The sequence below is a fragment of the Primulina huaijiensis genome, chromosome 5 (assembly GCF_012295235.1).
Source record: "Primulina huaijiensis isolate GDHJ02 chromosome 5, ASM1229523v2, whole genome shotgun sequence".
NCBI classification, from domain to species: Eukaryota; Viridiplantae; Streptophyta; class Magnoliopsida; order Lamiales; family Gesneriaceae; genus Primulina; species Primulina huaijiensis.
This window is the reverse complement of record NC_133310.1, coordinates 16,883,878-16,905,780: the sequence shown is the minus strand read 5'-3', so window position 1 is coordinate 16,905,780 and position 21,903 is coordinate 16,883,878. Positions and strand designations below refer to the sequence as shown.

General features: G+C 34.6%; 1 protein-coding gene and 1 long non-coding RNA gene across 2 annotated transcripts; both read right to left on the bottom strand.

Annotated features, from left to right (window-relative positions):
• Positions 1 to 13,425: 13,425 nt before the first annotated feature.
• Positions 13,426 to 14,593, bottom strand: LOC140977536 (B-box zinc finger protein 32-like). The gene has a single exon (XM_073442283.1). The coding sequence runs from the start codon at positions 14,478 to 14,480 to the stop codon at positions 13,572 to 13,574; it is 909 nt and encodes a 302-aa protein (XP_073298384.1). The 5' UTR covers positions 14,481 to 14,593; the 3' UTR covers positions 13,426 to 13,571.
• A 441-nt stretch (positions 14,594 to 15,034) lies between these two features.
• On the bottom strand, positions 15,035 to 15,803 carry LOC140976658 (uncharacterized). The gene is made up of 3 exons (XR_012175267.1): positions 15,574 to 15,803; positions 15,207 to 15,487; positions 15,035 to 15,176 (listed from the first exon to the last, which is right to left on the bottom strand). It is a non-coding gene; the product is annotated as an uncharacterized lncRNA (long non-coding RNA).
• Positions 15,804 to 21,903: the final 6,100 nt, after the last annotated feature.

Here is a 21,903-nt window from a genome sequence, read left to right as displayed (position 1 = left end):
AGACTCTTGTTCTTCCCCACAGCAAGGGGAACTAAATTCTTATCAAGTCAAGCAAAGGAGTAATGAGATCATAAATGGTATAAGAAAGATAAGAGCGAGCTAGTACTCCTCATGAGAGGAATTCGAAGAGTATGAAGTTACGACAAAAGGTGAGACAAAACTTGAAGATAGTGGAAGACACAAGTCTCGAACCCTATGCCTATCCTCTACCATAGAAGCCAAATTGTATCCACATAAAGGGTTTCAACTTCCATAGTTCAGCCGTAACAAATCATAAACAAGTGTAAAAAGAATTGTTTCTTGAGGCCTTTCATTTACTAGCAATGAGTTGTGGGTTTCCACACTCCAGGGTATCCTAGTGAATAAATTGACCAAGCTCCAACAATTCCAAATTAATCATCAAACTTATAGAACATATTTCACGTTAGTGCTTTTCTTTTGTTAGTTAGAAGCAAAGGAGGGTCTAACAGAAAAGGAAACGAGGAGTCCAGAAAAAAAGAGCTCCATCCCAAGATTTTGCTGCGTCTCTCAAAAGACGGTACTTACAATAAGACTATGCTGCTGAAATATGCTCTCGTTGGTGAAGATTTCAAGAGTTACAATTTGTATACAACTACATGTAGAATCAACCCATGTTTCGAGAACTCTTTAATGTTGTTTGTGGTTTTCCGGCTTCCATGCTTTCTTGTAAAAGTATGTATTTTGAACAGTAATAATTACGGTTATTGGAGGAAAATTATCTTTTTTTTTCAACGATGACACCTTTGTTGAAATTATTGATTCTGAAATATTATGCATCAAACATACTTATATCAGTAGAACGCAGTTTACGCTCCCCACTTTTCAATTTTTTTCAGATGTTTGAAAAAGGTTATCAACAAGCTTTACAGGTTTGGAACAAAGGATGTTGCTACATCGAACAAGTTACAATCATTAAAATCGAACGGCTACTTTTATGTACTTCCCATCTCCAGTTTTAAGGCCACCACGCTTTATGACACTGGAAGCAAAACCATAAAACAGTTCCACTTGTGAGTTTATAAGAAGCAAACCACATTTGAAACCGAAACTCAAAAGAAAGTTAAAATCTTCAGTAAAGAGGAAAAGTATTGAGTAGACTGCACCTCTTCTTCAGCTGAACTCAAAGTGAAAATAAATCAGAATAAAAATTAATGGCCATCACTTTTCTGTTCTAAGGGAAAAGGAATAGGAAAGTTCGTGATAAATTCAAAATCAAAGCTCAGTACAAGATACCTAGAGGTAATAAAAGCTCGAATTCTGATTAGGACAGAGCAAAAAAAGAGGGGAAACATGAAACGAATTATCAAGAAATGAGTATACCAGCTTGAATTCATACAATGCGAATGAAGAATAAAGAGAAGCTACGTACCTCGCATTGAAAATTATGTTTGATATAGCCAAAAATTGTGATTATCTGAATTACTCCGTAGATTCGTAATCGAATTTAAGTAATCGCACAAAGATATTCTAGCTAGCTCGTAAAAAACTTTAAATTGAGAACTAAAAAGTATATCTTCCTCACTCTTGAATGATGAGAATCATCTCCTATTTATAAATTTTTTAGGGTGCATAACCGGCTTGGGTCTTTATAATTAATTTGAGCCTCAATAATGAATTGAATAATTAATTAAATTGGGATATTACCTATCAATATTAAATTGGGATATTACCTATCAATGTTCTTCCGAGACTAAACTGAACGCAACATTGTTATTATCCAACCGACTGTCTTCTTCGGTGCCGCCATTCTCCCATAATTTGCTATCCAGAGCCGAAATTCGCGAAGTCTTCGATCTGGAGCAGCTTAAACTGAATTCCAGCAAGAGAGAATTGGTTTTGAGGGATTGCTTGGGACTCTGGGAGAGGCGTCTGAGAATTTGGGAAGCTGTGATCTTTTAAGCTAAGTTTTTGCTTTTTTTGAATTTGTTAAATACACGAGGATGACAGTAGTGTTTTTATTTTTTAAATAGAAAATTATAACATAAAATATTTCGAAAATAATATTACTTGAAAATTTAAATTAATATTTAATAAAAAAATATATTTAAAAAATAATATTTTCTTGATACATAATTTTTTGAAAAAATATTANCAATACAAATTCAAAAACTTAATAAAGATATGGAATAAATATATTTAATTTTTGTTCTTAATTTTATATTTATTCCACCTAATTTGCTAATGAATTATCACTACAATATACATTGATTATAGTTATTTATGTTAATTCAAGAATAAAATGTAACTTCCATATTAATTTTCTCAAATAATTAATCTTTATATTACCTTTAAATAGTTTATCCAATTAATTTTCTCTCTACATGTTAATTTATGATTTTAACGTAATTTTGTAATTATATTTTTAGTGGAGTTATATTTTTAGTGGAGTTTTTAATTAAGTAATAAATTATAGTATGAAAATATGTGAAAAATAATTATATATGCAATAATAAAATAGCATGATTAGTATATAATAATAAAATAATATGAAGTTTTATACTAACATATTTTATGGTTTTTTAACTAAGAAATGAAAGTAAAGAGTTTAATAAATTATTTAGGAATTTATATCAACAATTATGAATATTAATATATTAATATTATCATAAAATATGAATCTCTTAGAAGAATTCGGAGAGTTTAGCTATAATAAAAAATTTAAAAATTTTAGTAGCACTTATTAAAAAATATATATTTATCAGACAAATTTATAAATTCAATAAATAAAATTTTATATTTGAAACATCTATTAAGAATGTTTAAGATTTAGTCATTAATAGTCTAAAGGTAAACCGACTAAAGTTTTCCGGAACATTAAAACTAAAATCAGAACTAAAATATTTTTTTGACTTCGGTTATAAAACAGCTCTCATAATATATAAATTTAAGGCATAATTGTTAAATAATTAGTTTTAATGTATCACATATTGTACGACTATTTTATTTGATATTTAAAAATGAATCATAGTAGCAATTTTTGATAAAAATATATTTCAGACAAATTTATAAATTAAATACACAAAATTTCCGTGTATATGATCTTTTGATTTATAATTTATAATTTTTATATATGTTTTTAAATTATTTATAAAATGTTAAGAAAATAAAGAACTTCACAGTTAAGTAAGTGACATAAATATTTGTATATAATTTAACTATAATACAACTCTAACACTTAAAAACCAAATGATTTCAAATGTTCGATACTATGGCATATTAGATATTAAAAAATGGATTATAAAAAATAAATAATTTGAAATGTTNGCAAGATTATTTTATTAAATTATATAACTAAAAATTTACATGTATCTATTCAACAAAATCAATCATCAATCAAAACCCTAAATATCTAATACATGAAAAAGATATATAAATAAGCAATTAAAAGACACAGAATCTATTTTCTACTATAAATATCTTTATAATAAATATAAATTATAATGATCATTAGCATTTTTCAAAGTATTAAAGCTTTTACATATAATATTTTAATATTTTTATTTAATTATTTTGAAATCAAACTAATTAATTCAACAAATACAAATATAATTTTTTTTAATGAAATTTTATTTCTTTGGTTTTATTTCAAATTTTTATGGTGAAAATAATATGATATTTTAAAATTTATATCTAATAATTATTGTATGAGTTTATTTGATTTTATTTTATATTTACCATATAATCTTATTTAAATGTGTATTTCATTATATATGTTGATTTAATTATTATTTTAAAATTGTATTTAGTAAGAAATTAATAGTCACCAATGTACTCTACAAAAGATCGATTCTGATATAAAATTAATTATCTGTCGTATAGAATTCTAAAAACAAAAGATAAAAAAGTTCTGTAGGAGGTTAAATATTATTTAATTTGAATATTAAGGTGTATATTTTATTATCAATATTATTATTTCATTAGTTTTGATATTGTTTTGATGAGTTAGTCACGAGTATCTTAATTGATAATTATTTGTCCTTAGTGTGCTTCACTTAAATAAATTATGAATTGATAAAATCCATAATTTGGTTATTTTTAGGTTATTATGTATTATATGTGGTGTTTATATATATATATATATATACCCTTATCCTTTTTATTCTAATAATTGATTTTTTCTTTTAAACATAAAGGCCCATCATGCTTCCGTAAAATAAATTAAATCTTTTACCTTTTTGACCAGAATGCCACTGGGTTATATCCACCGTATTTTACGAACTGCTCCTCACAGTCCAACCACACGATCGCAACCGATGGTTACAGACGTAGATTCCTTCAGCATCACTTAGCACAACCCTAATTCGTTTCCTACCTTAGGGTGTACAATAAAAGATAAAATTTTGAAAATAATACATGAGAGGGGCTGAAAGCAAAGATCTCTTTATTCAAACACAGACATATTATTATTACATTGAAACCTCCTGTAGAGGAGGAGGAACTTGCTTAGCTACTTATAGTAGCCGAACTTGAACCACACATAAACTTGAAAGAGAAAATATTACAACTTATTATTGAAAGAAATGAGGAAAATGTTCGATGATCTTCACTTCCTTCTTTCTGCCTTATTTATAGAAGGCTTCTTCGGATTTGAAACTCGGACTTCAAATCTTGATAAGCCTTTACAGCTTGCCTTGGGACCATGTAGTAGTTGAATGGTCCTTCCACTTTTCTTGTCTTTTTCTAGATTATTAATCTAGACATCAATTTTTCCCATTCTTTTATATCACCGCACTGCCAGTAGGAATGCGTTTGAACGAGATCAGCTGTAATTTTGTCCCCTTTCTCTTGGAACAATAGAACTAATGATCGGAGAGCTTTCAGCTCCTTCCTTTCATACTTTAGTTTTCTTTTTAAAACCTTTAGATATGTAAAATACATTTTCTTTTAGGTTTCTTTCTTGGTGTGTTTTACTGGTTCCTATCGGTCCTTATTTATAGATGAAAATTTCGGGACCAGTTTTCTTGTTTTCTTTATTGGATTCTTTTTTTGAATAAAGTATCCAATGTTCTTTCGTCTTTTACCACTCATTATTAGTGGTTCTTGTGTTTTTTTCCACCGATTATTGGTGGTCCTGTTTTTCCCACTCACATGGTAGTCTTCTTTTTGTTAGTGGGCTTGATCACATGTCCCTTTTAATTGTGTCGAGGAATCTTAGGCTTTTTGTATCCTCGAGAAAAATGTGAATGTGGTCCTTCCCCACTTGTCCTTGCTTCGGTAGAATGTTTCCGATCAGATCTCGGTTTGAAACCCTTACCGAACTCTGGTTCTTTCTGATTCTGGCATTCAGGACAGATGTTTTCTGACCATATTCCTATATGTGCCATATTACAGAATTTTCGGCGAGTCTCTTTACTAGCCGGCAGCTTGCTGTTCCACATAAGATTTCTTTTCTTTTCAAATAGGTCTTCTGCAAAACTTGTAGTTTTTCCTGTCATAGTGTTTAACAGGAATGATCCATTTAAAGAATTTTGGTAAAACTTAAATGGAAACTTGACTTTGTCCATCTCTGTGAGACAGACCCAGATACCCCATGCTCTCCTGGTAGTCATATCATCTTCATTAAATGAAGAGACTAAGGGGGTTTCATTTGTAGGAGGATCCTTTATAAATTTTTGAGAATTCATGTCTGGCCTCCTTAGCTTGATAAAATGAAAGGCTTCGTGTGAGCCTTTTCCTACTGGTTCTGGTGCTGCACTGAAAAAGTATAGCTCCAAAACATCTCATCGGGACAAATGATCATTATTTGCCCAAGTCTCATGAACAGCTTCCTGAATCCATTTTGGTAATGATGATATCTCCGGGAAGCTGGGCGAAGTAGTATAAACCGAGGCAAGAGCCCCAAATTCATACCAGGCTTTGACCTCCTTTGGATATGAATTTTGTTTCATCCATACCCTAGGATATTTTCCTGCAACATCAACTCGAACCATAGCTGGGTTGATGCCAATTCTTGTGTTTAATTTCTCCCAATTCTGTTAGTAAACCTGAAATGGAGAAATTGTATTTTCATTAGTACCAACCTTAGTTTTGCCTTTGTCAATACGAGGCCTAAGGTTGATCTCTCCCTCTTCAATCCCTGAGGTGAAGGGTTGACTTGAGGACTCGAGATAAGGATCTGGAGTCTCAATTTTTGTTTTAGCCGACTCATCTATAGATGATCCCGACTTAACACTTGTGCAAGGGGTATTTGAATCCCCCGCTACAGGTATAGAGTCCTGTACTCGAAAACTCTCCATTTGGGAAACCAATGGTTTCTCAATGCCTTGGAAGATAGGCCTTTGCATTACAGACCATAACTGAGTATATGCCTGTAAACATCCTGTGATTCGATCAGAGACAATCTCTTATCAGCTTGTTGAAGCCTTCCCGCAACTTCTGCGTTCAGTGCTAACTTGTTAAACTCGGTTTGAAGCATTTCAAGGTGTTCTCTCAAATGCCTCTGCATCTTGATAATAGCATCAATGTCAATGCTGTCCATCTCTTGTTAAAAAATCTGCAAGAATGTTTTCATGAGATTTTATTATCATAATATCAAAAATATAATTTTGACATAATGCCTGCCATCTTAATAATCTGGCCTTCTCAGGTTTAGATTCAATTCTATTCCTTAAGAAAGCTTTCACCTGTGTATTATCAACTTTCAAAGTAAATTTCTTTGCGAGTAGAAATAATGGCCATTTTTCAAAAGCCATTTTTACTGCATAAAATTCCTTTTCGTTGATATGTCATCTTATGGCTTCTGCATCTGAGAATAAACCACTACAATATCTGCATGGTTGTTCTCCATCTGGTGTGAGCTTTGTTAAAACTGCAGCCCACCAATGATCACTGGCATCGGTATACAATACCAAATCATCTTCATCTTGAGGAATAGCCATTTTAGGAAGATTCTTACAAATCTCTTTAGTTGGATTAATTCCTTTGTGTGTTCATCTGTCCATATAAATCTAGCATCTTTTTTCAATAATGGACTAAACACTTTTCTGTGTTTTGCTAGGTTTTTAATAAACATCCCAGCAAAATTAACAACTCCTAAGAAACTTTGAAGTTGCTTATTGTCTTTGAGACTTTTTGGAAAATTCTGCACCTTCTCTACTATATGTTCTTGCAGAATTATTCCTGACTTATCGATCTCAATTCCAAGGAATTCAATCTTTCTTGTGGCAATGACTGCTTTCTTTTCAGATAATACCAGTCCTTCTTTTTTACAAACATTGGAGAAAATCTCCAAATGCTTAACATGTTCATTCATATCTTTAGATGCTATTAAAACATCATCAATATAAACAAACATAAACTTAAAATAATCTTTAAAAAGATTATCCATTTTTCTTTGAAATATCTGGGGTGAATTAGCCAATCCCATTGGTAATACCTTCCAAATATAATGTCCTTGTGGTGTAGAGAAAGCTGTGAATTTCTTGCTTTCTTCTTGCATCCTAATCTGGTAAAATCCAGACTTACAGTCAAACTTAGAGAATATCTTTGTGTTGCGTATGCAACTTATTAGATGTTCTCTACTAGGTATAAAATACTCATCAAATTCCAGAATCTTATTAATTTCTTGATAATTAATAACTAATCTGGGTTATCCTCGTTTTATCTCACCATGATTTCTTACCAGAAAACCTGGACTACTATATGGTGACATTCCTGCTTTGATTAATCCAAGGTCCAAATGTTCCTTGATTATAATCTGCATATCCCTTTGGTCAATGATATTCATTGGGATAGGCTTGCAACGGACAAATTCATACTCTTTGCCTTCCTTAATTTTAATGCAAGCTTTGAGTTGATTTTTGTCCCACCATGCCAAAGGATCTTCATTGTAATTTTTTTTGATCCTTTTCTTGACATCCTCTAAGGATACCTTAGATTCAAACTCTACTTCATTTTTATGTAGAGCTATCTTAAGGCATTCTATCTCTTCTGGTTGGAGTTCTTTATCTACTCTTAACTGGAGAATTGTTTCTCCGAACCTTCTGGAATCTTTCATTTTTGGGTTCAGAAGTTGTCCTGAATCACCACGCTTGCTGCGAAACTGGATCGGCAATTTTCTGTAAAATGCCTCTCTTAGTCTCTGGACTATGATTTTGTGGTTACAAGGAGTTGTAAACACTAATCTTCTAGTCTCATTATCTTGAGTATAGGATTTGAACATTTGTAGGAAATTGTTTCCTAGTAAAATGTCAGCTCTTGTATCATGAAAATAAATTGGTGGTGTCTTCACCTTGTTCCAAGGTGTTTGCCCAGCACCGCCAATCATTATTTCAGTCATCTTAATCCCTTTACATAAGATTAAGATTCTTCTGAAAAAATCTCTTCCAGCAATCTTTGGTAATTCTTCTTCCAAATTATTTGAAAAAACTTCTCGTTTTGCTGTACAAATACCAGCACCTGAATCAATATAAGCAGCAAAATATTCTGCCTTATATTGTTCATATAACATTCCTACTGGAATGTATATCGAGAATAGGCTTGTGGTCATTGGATTTTCCAAATCTTATCCTCTGCCATAAACTCCATTCCATATTCTATACGTTTCCAAGGTTTATGTTCCTCAAGAAACTCTAGTCCGAGAACCAATTGATCTGGTTCTTTACCTGGAATCCCTGTGATATGAACTTCCAATTCTCCGACTTGGATCATTCCTTGGTAAGTTCCTATCATGGGTTGTTCTAAATAGTAAATTGTATTACAAGGAAATTGATTCCTTTGTTTCGTAATATCAAATACTATTTCGACTTCCTTCCACCCTTCTGGGCATCTAAGTTTTCCTATTGTTGAAAAACTTTTTAGCTCCTGTTGGGTTTCTTGAACAGGGGTTTTCCCCCATCTGTAACTTGTAATCCTATCTCCTTGAAAAGATAGTCTTCTTGATTCCAATCTAAGACTTTGATTCCTTTGTAAAATCGGTTTGTCTTGTATTTGGATATCTGTTTCCTGTATTACCGGAAACTCAACTCGTTCTGGATAAATTGCCTGAGCAACTTTTCCAAATATTTCTGGTATCTCAATAAACTCATTTCTAATAAACAATTCTGAATGATGTGTATTAGATAGAGCATATGAGATTTGATAGGTAATAGAATATGGTCTATTACCTTCCTTCATTAGTCTTTTCTCCTTGAAATTTTGATGTAATGTCAAGGCTCGACTGAAATCTCGATCTGCTAAGTTATAGGCTATCCTTGGATAGATTACTCCTACAATCTTGCCTGCACAGAGATTTCCTGAGATAGTTCCCAGTACTGAATCTTGAAGGTTCCCCATTCTTTTATCGCATATAGCAATATCAATGGGTGAATCTATACCTTCTTTAAAAGTAGCTTTTATCATAATCTGGATTGCTCCAATATGAATCCAGGACATAGTCCTTGCTACTTCAATCTTGAGTTTTTGTAATTCCTCCTTAATTTCTTCAGAAGGAATTAACTGCATCTCCATTCTATTTCCAGTAAGTTCCATTGGGATTGCCATTTCCCTTCTGGAAACTTTATAGATCAGATGCTGCTTTCTATTTCTTAGGCCAAGATTTCCTAAGAACTTTTCTACCTGTCCTGCAGAGAATCCTTGATATCTCTGTAGACTAGGATTTTCTTTCATGATCTTTTGGACCATGTTATGAGATATTGTTGTCTGGCTAAAGAACCCAGACAGATCCTCATGTGTTTCATGTCGAAACACCTCGTTTTCAGTCAGATTCCGATTCAGTTCCATCGGATTCTTCCTGACTCAGGACTTCTTCTTCTTCATATATAATTTCATCTGAGGCAATGTCCTCAAATCGGTATACCTGAATAAGATCTTAGTAATAAATTGCTTCTTCAATATCCGGAGTTGGATCGAAGCGTTTGATACCTCTTTTTTCATTTTCTGGACAGTTAGTCGAGATATGACCTCTTGCTCCACATGTCCAGCAATTACAATCCTTAAAACTTTCATTAGCTCGTGTATGAGCTCTTCTGAAAGTTTTCTTTGTAGGTGTTCTTCAAGTACTTCGAGATGTACTCGATGCTTGGGAGGATGTCCTACTCCTTGATGGTCCGCTTCTTTTATAAGATCTGGCCTTTTGTCTGGACCATATTGTTCTTGGTTTCCAAGAACTTCTTCCACTTTTAGCATAAGGATGAGTTCTGAGACTTTTCCTTCTATGCTTTTGTGGTTTACTTCCAATAATTGTTGGAAGATCATTTTCCTTACAACACAAAGGAGTACGTTTGTTAATACCCCTTAATCGTTTGTAATTCTTTTGTAATGCTGCCAAATGGCACCATTCCGCCAATTTTCCTTTAAGGAAAGAAGCTCTTCGTGCCAATGTATCTGGATTTCCAGGTACATATTCCCTTATGAGCATTTCTCTCCAGGGACTTGGCATTTTTGCGAAGAAAAGCTGCATAGCTATATCTTCTTCGACTCCTGAATTCCATCTATATTTAGTGAATAACATAATGTATTCATCTACTAAACAGATGTCATGTAATTCAAGACTATACAGAGCTTGAGTATATTTCTTCCTCTTCTCTGTGTCTTGACTATTAAAATAGTCTACCCCTATAAATTGTGCTTTAAATAGGGTAGCCATTCTTCCGACTATCTCACTTAGAGATTCTCCGGCTAGGACCGACTCTTTAGTTTCCACCGAAGTCATGTCCCAAGCAATTTTCACTGATCCCATAAGACTCATTTCTAGGAGTTTAATGAATCCTTCTCTGTTGAGATCAAGTGTTCCTGCTGCAATTCTCATAGCAGATGTCCAATCGTCTATGAGTTCTTCTCTGTTTTTGAAATCTAATATATCAAGGTTAAGCATAACCCCGTAAGGATGTATAGGATCTAAAACAGTTTTCCCATATGGGGTTTGGTGCAAGGGAATTTGATTTCTCATTGTCCTTGTTCCCGCAGGGTGTGAACCTCCACCAGTATGGAAATCAGTTTGAGATTCTCTCATGTGTATATTTTGAGATCCCACACTTTCCCTTGGTGGTTCCTGTGAAGATGACCAAGTTATAGCAGGTGTTTCACCTCCTGCTATGTTCATCTTTAGATCTACAACTTTGAGATTTGCGAAAGATTCTGCAAGTTCTTGTAGATCCTCCAGACCAATCTTTTCTAGAGCTGTCATCAGATTAATTTCTTTTCTGAGACAGACTTAATTAGCTTGATCATCTTTTCTTCTTCAGTCAAAGGTTTTGACACCACTCTAGCCTTTCCTTGTTGATGTAACAAAGGTTCAGTAACAAATGATGGTGGTAACCATCCTCCTGAATTTCTTTTACTAGAACTAGGTTGTTGTTCTAGTTTTTGAATTCTTGTTTGAATATCCTTTAATATTCCAAGAATTTCTTCCTGGTTTTCAAGGATCTTCTCAACTCGTTGTGGTACAAAATATAGTATATTGCCATAATTTTGTACTGTTTTCTGAATTTCTCTAAGATCTGAAGAGAGCTTAGAAGAATCTGGTATAATTTCCATAAACTTATTAGATTGAATCATAAGTTTACCTGAGGGTGCTGATGCTTCCCTTTCTGTTTCTGATATCTAACAGTAGTTAGATTCCCTTGTTTATATTCCAAAATATTGGAATAATTCTTGTAAATTATTTTTCTCGAACCTAAGTTCGGATTCATAATTTTCGAAATTCTCCTCCTCAAACATTTCGTTTCTTTGTAACAATAAATTTTGTGTTTGAAATAAATTAACCTTAAGCTCTGATACCATTTTGTGAAGCGCGAGGATCAATATAAGAATTTTAAGGAAGAAGGGGTATTTTTGTCTTTTTTAAACTTTTAGGGAGTTTAAACAAATATTTTTAGGTGTAGGGAGTTGGAATAAATTTGAGTTGGGTGTTAGGGATTTATTTACAATTTACCCATATATATATATATATTAAATTTGTTTTAGTTCATTTCGTCTATATATTATGCTTATTATAATTTTTTATATAACATAAAATCAACAACTTGAATTTTAACTTGACAAACAATTTTTAAAATAGTTATATAAGTTTTTAATTAATTTATTCGTCTAATGTAACAAGAGATTAAATCCAGATAAATAACAAAATGATTCAATTTTTTTAGAAAATAAATTTTTTAATTTTTAATATATAATTAATATTTACGTACTTGTACGTGCTTCATGCTAGTATATTAATGAGCATCAATCTATTACGTTTTTGTTATGCTATTCATAAAGGGTAGTGTAGTATTGTACTTATCCACTCAACATACGTGCACACTCATTTCATAATGGTATATAGATGAAAGGTCATGATTTACCAATCAACGCACGTGTCACGAGGGTAGTGTATTTATCTAATCAACACATGACACATGTACAATCATTTAACCAACACACATGTCATGAGGATAGCGTATTTATCCAGTCAACACATGACACAAATATATAGATGACTGACTATGATTTATCACTCAAGATAATGTCATGAGCAGAGCCGTACTTGTGGTTCACAGGGCCTGAGACGATATTTTTAAAAAAAATCTTGTTGTGATAAATAACTGTAAAGCTCAGTTTGAAAATTAAAAATAACTAAACAATATATATAAGAAAAATATAATTTACGAGTTATATATTAATCTCTTTGCGATTTTTTTCTTCGTGCGCCACAACATCAACATGGCTATAACGTAATACAGTGTTATATGAACAATTATATTGAAAAAAGATTGAAATTGACAAAAATTGTAAGATATGTTGCTAAAATTAGAATTTATTAATATAAACGATCAAAATAACAAAATGATAAATATAATGAACCAATATTGTAAAAATATATGATTTGTTTTAAATAATAAATATAATATTTTATTCAAGAAAATAGAAAATAAAGATATGTAAAATAGGTAAGTATCACAATTTTTTGTGTTTTATTTTTTGAAATGGTCCAAATACATAAATTCAAGAAAAGAAGCCAAATAATTGACAAGTAAAGTATAAAAGTTTAACACATGAGTTGACACAAGATAAAATAATAAATATATTGGACAAACATTATCATTTTATGCATACAAAATTTTTAAAATTTTAATTAATGTGCCGTGTAGCTTTATTGTTCGGACTTTACATAATTTGATTAAATCTCCAATGAACACAATCATCATATTTAATCATATTTTCAATGGGTCAATGTCCAATTTTTTTTTAAATGTTCTCAACAACATGAGACCAATGATTTTTTTTTGACCCCTGTGGAGGCCGGGCCCTGAGGCGATGGCCTCTCTCGCCTCACAATAGGTGCAGCTCTGGTCATGAGGATGAAGTCACTAACCATATGGATACTATCTATCAAACCCAATGTGACCCTGTGAGATTTTTTTATCCACTACTTGCATTATATTATTAGGTCAGGTTCAACAAAATTATATTCTTAACTCCATATTAAATGCGATTGTTGATATTTAATAATAATATAAATATAAATTTATCCTAGTGTTTATAATAATAAAGTAGAAAATGTGTAATCGGAACCACACAAAAATTACACACCAATTTTAATTTTCAGATTCTTTTGTTCATTTTAGAAAACACTAGCATTCAGCCCATCCCTCTTCCAGCTCCACCCGCCGTCGCCGCCGGCTACCTCTCAGTTCCAGCTTGAACTCCGCCGCTAATATGAGCTTCGCCGGAACGCTGGATAACTGTTCAAGCCTCTTCAGGACTTGCCAGGTCATCACCGACTTGGCCCTCAACCCCAAACATAGAGACGCCGCAAGGCACAAGCGGAGAGGCCAACCCTTCCACCGATCCAAACACACGTTGAACGCTCTGCAACCAATCCCTACGGCCCCCTCACCACCCACGCCAAGCTTACCGATCCAATTCAAGAAAATGCCTTCAGTCTTGAAATAACCCACCGGCGGCCTAGGATTTGCATGTTGAGTCTTCAACTCTCCGAAGGACGACGAAGAACATGGTTTCTTCCTGCCGGCGAAGGAGTACTCCTTGGAAGAGGACAGTGAATCTAGGCCATCATCATGATCTCCGGGTTGAGTAAGGATTAGTGGGTGCCGAAAATGGCGAGCGACGAGGAAGTTAGCCTGGTGAACTTGAGCATCACAGGTCCAGCACAGATATGCGGCGTCGGAAGGGCAGAAGACGACGGCCTCCGCATCGCAGAGCTCACAGATTCGAGGTTCCATGGTGAGAAATGAAGGTGGTTGTCGTGAGATCGTACTAGACGTAAATAAGAAAGGACAGAGCGGGGAAGTAGAAAGAGTGTGCGGTGTGAGAGTGAAAATTGGGAGTTGAAAAGGAATGGTGGTGGTAGGAGAGAGTGTCCGACTATGCCGGAGATTCAAGAAAAAGATTTGCAGACAGAATGTAGGATCATCTTCAGAATTGCATGGACCAAATACGAAGAATGGTCGAGCACGATCAATCCCTATATTTATGTCTATATATATATATATATATATATTGAATGGGCATAATTCCATTTATTGTAATATAATCATCATTATTATTTGATTATACACCACAAAACAACCCTCTGTCAAAATAAAATATCCACTATTGTTTTATTCACGCCAGTCTCTGTCCACATACAGCTGGTTCCCCTCGATCCCACAACTCTCAAGCACAATTAATCATGATGATTTATGTATTACTTTTATACTTTGTTTGATTATAAGTAACTTTACCCACAGCCATGTTGTCTTTTAATTCCAGGTGTTGGTTCACGCATACTCCGATACTTGTTTGTTTGGATACCTCAACCAATATTAATATTCTCATAGTACCGACCAACGATGATCACAAGAGAGCTACTCTTAATTAATTTTGGCAAGTGGGAAAGAGAACAAGAAATGAAATCTGCGTGGTGATGGGGTCGTTTTGTTTACGGATCACGAGCAGTCTCGTGTGGTGAAAAACAAACTATGTAGTGCAGTGTACGTTGCATGCCACGTGGCGCATATTTAGACCAGAATGCGTGCTAGATCAAACATAGAATCATTCTATCCCCAAGTGTTGAACATTCATATGTATCCAACTCAACAATTTCTGGCACCTCATATTTTGGTTGCCTTTCATCCACGTTGCTCTCATTCCTTGGACTGGATGGACCAAAATCAAACATGTGTCTATTACTAAATACTATTACATCAATTCACATGCATCAACTATGGCCAATCCTTATTCCACATACACTTGTACGTACGTACCAACTGCTCTCCTCCATTAACTAATAACAATCATGGTGACAACCACCAAAAATCCTGCAAGACCAATGGATTAACAGTCGGACTTGGGTCATCACTTGAATGGTGATTGAAATTCTAGAAAGCCTATGTAACTATTCAGAGACTCCAAAAAATCTCCTCCCGATAGCTAGATGAACGGCAAAATCATCCACATCATTTTCCAAGTCTTCCAAATATACATTGTAACAGGGATCATAAGCAGCGACCTTTTGCAAGTACTTCAATGCCTCGGCCTTCTGTCCCTGTTCAGTAGAATACTAAAATGGGTTTCCAAGAAATTATAACTTCACTTCTTATGAAAACAGGAGTTGTAGTAATTGCTTCATACCTGGAAAGAAGAAATAAATCATCATAGTAGTGGGCTTCTTGCTCTTTAATTTGAATCCTCGGGCTCTTACAATTGAGATATACTCTTTTTAGGTGCCGAAGACCTCCTTCCATAATTTCCTGCATGGATGCTTTTTTTAAAAAAATTGAAGGACGACAAAAGAAAAGCTATACATTCACCAGTCAGGTCGTGCCGTTGAAGCCAAGTGAGACAAAATATCTAAAAAATAAAACAAAACCCTTTTGGCAGTAATAAGCAACAAACACACAAACCCTTTGGAACTACAAAATATGAGGAGCCAAGTCATTCATTCATATTCGATACTTAGAGTTAGAAATTAAAGATGAAGATAAAAATAGAAAATTAGCTGCATTATGAAAGATGAACAACAATATTACTTATCATGAATTACAATCAAATCTTCCCTATATTTATACACTACTGTGGCTCATAGCTAACTAAGTAGTAACAAACTAATATTCCTCCACAAAGGATAAAATCTATCCACTTAGTTCTTCTCGATTCTTCTTAGATTTGGACTGGATCATCATAGGCTAGCTGACATAGATTTGTCAATATTTGGGCTTTGTGCTAATTGGGCTTCATCCTTATCTTGCCCCCTCAAGCTGTGTGGAGTTCTGGGAACAACACTCAGCTTGGAACGAAGACGAGTAAACGTGATTGCTGTCAGAGGTTTGGTCAAAACATCTGCTATTTGATCGAAGGATGGAACATATTGAACATTAAGCGACCCTGAAGCAACCTTTTCCTGAACAAAATGAATATCTAACTCAAGATGCTTTGTTTTGAAATGAAGAATAGGATTTGCACTCAACGCAATGGTGCTAATATTGTCACACCATATAATGGGAATGCCAGAACAATGAACCCGAAGTTCTGTCAGAAGAGACTGGATCCATAACAATTCTGAAGTGGCATTAGCTAAGCTCCGATATTCTGCCTCTGTACTAGATCTTGAAACAACAGTCTGCTTCTTCGAACTCCAAGATATAGAAGAATTTCCCAAGAACCAATAGAAGCCAGAAGTTGATCTCCGATCATCAATATCATTTCCCCAATCGGCGTCACAATAACCATGAAGAGAAAGGTGTGAGGACGCACTTAAACTGATACCATAATCCAATGTGCCACCGAGATATCGAAGTATGCGTTTCACGGCTTTCCAATGAGTTAAGAGCGGAGTTTGCATAAACTGACATACTTGATTTACACTGTATGCAACATCAGGTATGGTGATTGTAAGATACTGCAGTGCTCCCACAGTGCCTCTATAAAGTGTAACATCCTCAAAAGCCCCACTATCTTTAGAGGAAAGCTTAGCTCCAATAGACATCGGAGTTGGGAAGGAATTGGCAAGATTCATTTTGGTTTTGACCAACAAGTCTGTAACATACTTGTTCTGATTGAGCAGCAAGGAGTGATCAGAATTTTTGACAACTTCAATACCCAAAAAATATGATAAAATACCAAGATCCTTCAAAGAAAATTGCTTGTTGAGCTGCCAAATGATTTCGTTAACTCGATCTTGATCACTGTCGGTGATGACAATATCATCAACATAAACAAGAATGTAAATAATAAACTTCGTGTCATGTTTAATAAATAAAGACGAGTCAGCCCTTGAATTCATGAATCCTAGGAAATGAAGAGCACTTCGAAGCTTATCAAACAACGCTCTAGGTGCTTGCTTGAGCCCATAGATTGCTTTGTGTAATTTACAGACAAGAGGCATGTGACGGATCGTGTGCTCGGCACCTTAGGGGTGCTTTCAACACAATAAATCAATGAGCTGCAATAGCTCGTGTTCTAAGAACGTATACATCGATGAATTAGATCAAGTTTGGTATTAAACCAAGCGGAAAACACTGGAAATAATCCTTCGTTAAGAAAACTGATATGTTTTATATACTGTGCAACTGAAGAACTGAATTTACGGGAAAACCAGTGAGAGCTTATATCAGTTCAGTTATAGACAAAACTGAACTGATATCAACTGAACTGATCAAATCAGTTAAGAACAAAACAAGCAGTTAAACAGTTAAAAGACACAGGATTTGTTTATGGATGTTCGGAGACTTCAACTGCCCTATGTCATCCCTTCTACCTCCACGGGTAGGATACACTAGAAGACTTAGATTTATACAACACCTTGTACAAATCCTACACAGCTTAGGACTTACCCACTACCTAACTGAACTCTTAGTCTAGACTGAAGGCAGCACCTTCCAGCCAACACTTGTTTAACGTCTGTGTGTCAAAGACTATATACACAAGTTTATTGTCTTTGTGCAAGACTGTAATTTAGGTGGTGGTGTGTGCGTGCGTGTGTGTGTGAGAACTGAACAATGAACACTACCCGAAAGTGTTCTCACACACCGAGGGAAATAAGCTTCTAATATAAGTTGATATAACTTTTAAGTGTTCCCTCGACTGGGCTGATTGCTTCTTCAAAGCAGATATGCAATATGCGTGCCCTCTCTTCTTTTATTGTGTGCTCTCTTTTAACCACACTATGTGTATCATTGTTGCTGAGTCTTCACTGATCTTCTATTTATAGGCGCGAAGCTTGATCGTACAGTGAGACTCAATTATTGTATCCGTTGTATTTTGAATTTGTTCTTTGGAATCCATTCCGGAACTTTTGGCCTTAAGCTTCTGATGCAACGTTCATAATTGTACTGTGATAGTACAATTGCTTTTGTACCTTTGCGCACAACTGTAATCCATTAAGTAAGCTTGTCGTGATCTGCAACTGATTGCTCCTAACTGATGTTCTGAACTGGTTCTTCAAACTGATCAGCAACTGGTCTTTTAAGTGATCTAGTGAAATCAGTTGACTCGTCAGCTGAACTGATTTCACTGATTCAGTTACCTGGTTAGTTGGGCATTTCATCAGTTGAACTCTTCATCAGCTGGCCGGGCTTCTGAATATCTTTTTCTGAACTACCTATCAGTTTGGACATTCAGTTGAGCTGGTTGTGATGCATCAGTTGAACTGGTTCAATTCGTTCGATCAGTTGGTTCTTTCAGTTAGCATCTCCGATAGCTTTAGTTTTGGCTCGTAAACTGATCATTTCAGTTTCAGCTATCTGTGCACTAAGGTAGGTTATTAGAAATAAAATAACAAGTTTTGTTAACATCTAAATTAAGCATAGATTGCGAACTTCAAAAGTTCCAACAATCTCCCCCTTTTTGATGCTCACAAAACTTGAACATTTAAAGCGATAAAAACTTAAAACAAATAAAAGAAATTTCAGTTTGAGGGATGACATATTTAAAATCAGTTTTAAAAAAAAAACTCCCCCTCAAAAACTGAATTTAAAAACGGGTTAAAAACATTTTAAATACATTTTTCAGTTCGAGGGAAAAGAAAACTCCCCCTCAAGAACTGAATTAAAAACTCCCCTTTAAAAATATAATCAGTCACGTGATTTTAAAATATTTTCAGCAGCAATTATCATTCAAGCAGTTAAGGTTACACAAAAACTGGAAATATCAGTTCAGTTATATTTAAACTAACTGGATAACTCGATGTTTATTTAATCAAATAAACTTCCCTTGTATTATAATTAAGCGCATCAGTTATGTAAGGGAAAAATGCTACTACACTTAGCTGAATTTTAAACAACATCAGTTATCAATCAGTTTACACATAGTAAAACTAAATGTACCAACTACTGGTCGCTTTGAATGCTTGATATATTGCATAATCTTGATTTCCTTTGCCAGATGAACAACTAGCTGCTTTGAACTTGACTTCTGTGCTGGCTAACTGGTCTAGCTGATGCAAACTAGACTCAACTGATTGCTGAACCGCATTGATCATCTCTTCTGATCTGATATGGCAGTTAAGCGGCGGCATACTGCTGATGATTAACCTCCTAATCATCCAACATTTCAACTGTTAGTTGGGCTTCATCTGCTAATCAGTTGAACTGGTAGGTTGGCAACTGAAGTCTTGTCTATAGATCAGTTTTTTTCTGTTCTTTTGTCAGTTGAACTCAAAACCCTGCAAGCTGCTCAAACAGCAAAATTACGGAGTCGTGTGAAGTGGCTGAGATGTTACTTGCAGAGCCAATCCACTCTTCTCCAATAAACGCATGATATATAAAATTTTTAAAAGGGTTTTAAAAACAATTTTAAATACCATCTTAAATTACATTTTAAGATATCAATTTTCAAATGTCCTTCTTAGAACAACTTGCTCTGATACCAATTGACGGATCGTGTGCTCGGCACCTTAGGGGTGCTTTCAACACAATAAATCAATGAGCTGCAATAGCTCGTGTTCCAAGAATGTATACATCGATGAATTAGATCAAGTTTGGTATTAAACCAAGCGGAAAACACTTGAAATAATCATTTGTTAAGAAAACTGATATGTTTTATATACTGTGCAACTGAAGAACTGAATTTACGGGAAAATCAGTTAGAGCTTATATCAGTTCAGTTATGGACAGAACTGAACTGATATCAAATGAACTGATCAAATCAGTTAAGAACAAAACAAGCAGTTAAACAGTTAAAAGACACAAAATATTTTTATGGATGTTTGGAGACTTCAACTGCTCCTACGTCACCCCTTCTACCTCCACGGGTCGGATACACTAGAAGACTTAGATTTATACAATACCTTGTACAAATCCTACACAGCTTAGGACTTACCCACTGCCTAACTGAACTCCTAGTCTAGACTGAAGGCAGCACCTTCCAGCCAACACTTGTTTAACGTTTGTGTGTCAAAGACTACATACACAAGTTTATTGTCTTTGTGCAAGAATGTAATTTAGGTGGTGGTTTGTGTGTGCGTGTGTTTGTGAGAACTGAACAATGAACACTACCCGAAAGTGTTCTCACACACTGAGAGAAATAAGCTTCTAATCTAAGCTGATATAAATTTTAAGTGTTCCCTCGACTGGGCTGATTGCTTCTTCAAAGCAGATATGCAATATGCGTGTCCTCTCTTCTTTTATTGTGTTCTCTCTTTTGACCACACTGTGTGTATCATTGTTGTTGAGTCTTCACTGATCTTCTATTTATAGGCGCGAAGCTTGATTGTACAGTGAGACTCAATTATTGTATCCGTTGCATTTTAAATTTGTTCTTTGGAATCCATTCTGGAACTTTTGGCTTTAAGCTTCTGATGCAACGTTCATAATTGTACAGTGATAGTACAATTGCTTTTGTACCTTTGCGCACAGCTGTAATCCATTAAGTAAGCTTGTCGTGATCTGCAACTGATTGCTCCTAACTGATGTTCTGAACTGGTTCTTCGAACTGATCGGCAACTGGTCTTTTAAGTGATCTAGTGAAATCAGTTGACTCGTCAGCTGAACTGATTCAACTGATTCAGTTACCTGGTTAGTTGGGCTTTTCATTAGTTGAACTCTTCATCAGATGGCCGGGCTTTTGAAGATTTTCTGCTGAACTACCTATCAGTTTGGACATTCAATTGAGCTGGTTGTGATGCATCAGTTGAATTGGTTCAGTTCGTTCGATCAGTTAGCATCTCCGATAGCTTTAGTTTTTGGCTCGTAAACTGATCATTTCAGTTTCAGCTATCTGCGCACTAAGGTAGGTTATTAGACACAAAATAACAAGTTTTGTTAACATCTAAATTAAGCAAAGATTGCGAACTTGAAAAGTTCCAACAGTATGGAACCAGATTGAACCTCATACCTAGGAGGTTGCTTCATGTACACAGTTTCAGTGAGAGATCCATTCAAGAAGGCATTGTTAACATCAATTTGCTTAAAAAGCCAACCCCTTGAAATTGCGATAGTTAACACTATGAGAATTGTTGTCAGTTTGACAACTGGACTAAAGGTCTCTGTATAATCCAAACCTGGTGTTTGAGAGTAACCTTTAGCCACTAGTCTCGCTTTGTGTCAAGCAACAGTCCCATTAGGATTCATTTTGAGCTTATAAACCCATTTGCAACCGATAACTGGTAAGTCAGAAGGTAAAGGAACCAATGACCAGGTATGATTTTTAATCAATGCTGCATATTCTGAATTCATTGCATTAACCTAGTCTTGACTTTTCTGAGCCTCCCCTACTGTCTGTGGCTCATGAAGAATAGATAATTGATTAGTAATAAATTTTGGCTTAAACGTTCCATCTTTAGATCTAGTAATCATATGATGTTCATTTAAAGGGACTACAGGAGAGTTGTCTTGCACAGTAGGAGCACTCGAATTGCTGGAGTATGTTCCAGAGGTAGAGCTGGAATTAGAAGAAGAAGAAGAATCAGATGGAATGACAGAAGACACAGACCTATTTGAGTTAGAAGACAAGGAGGTGGATGGA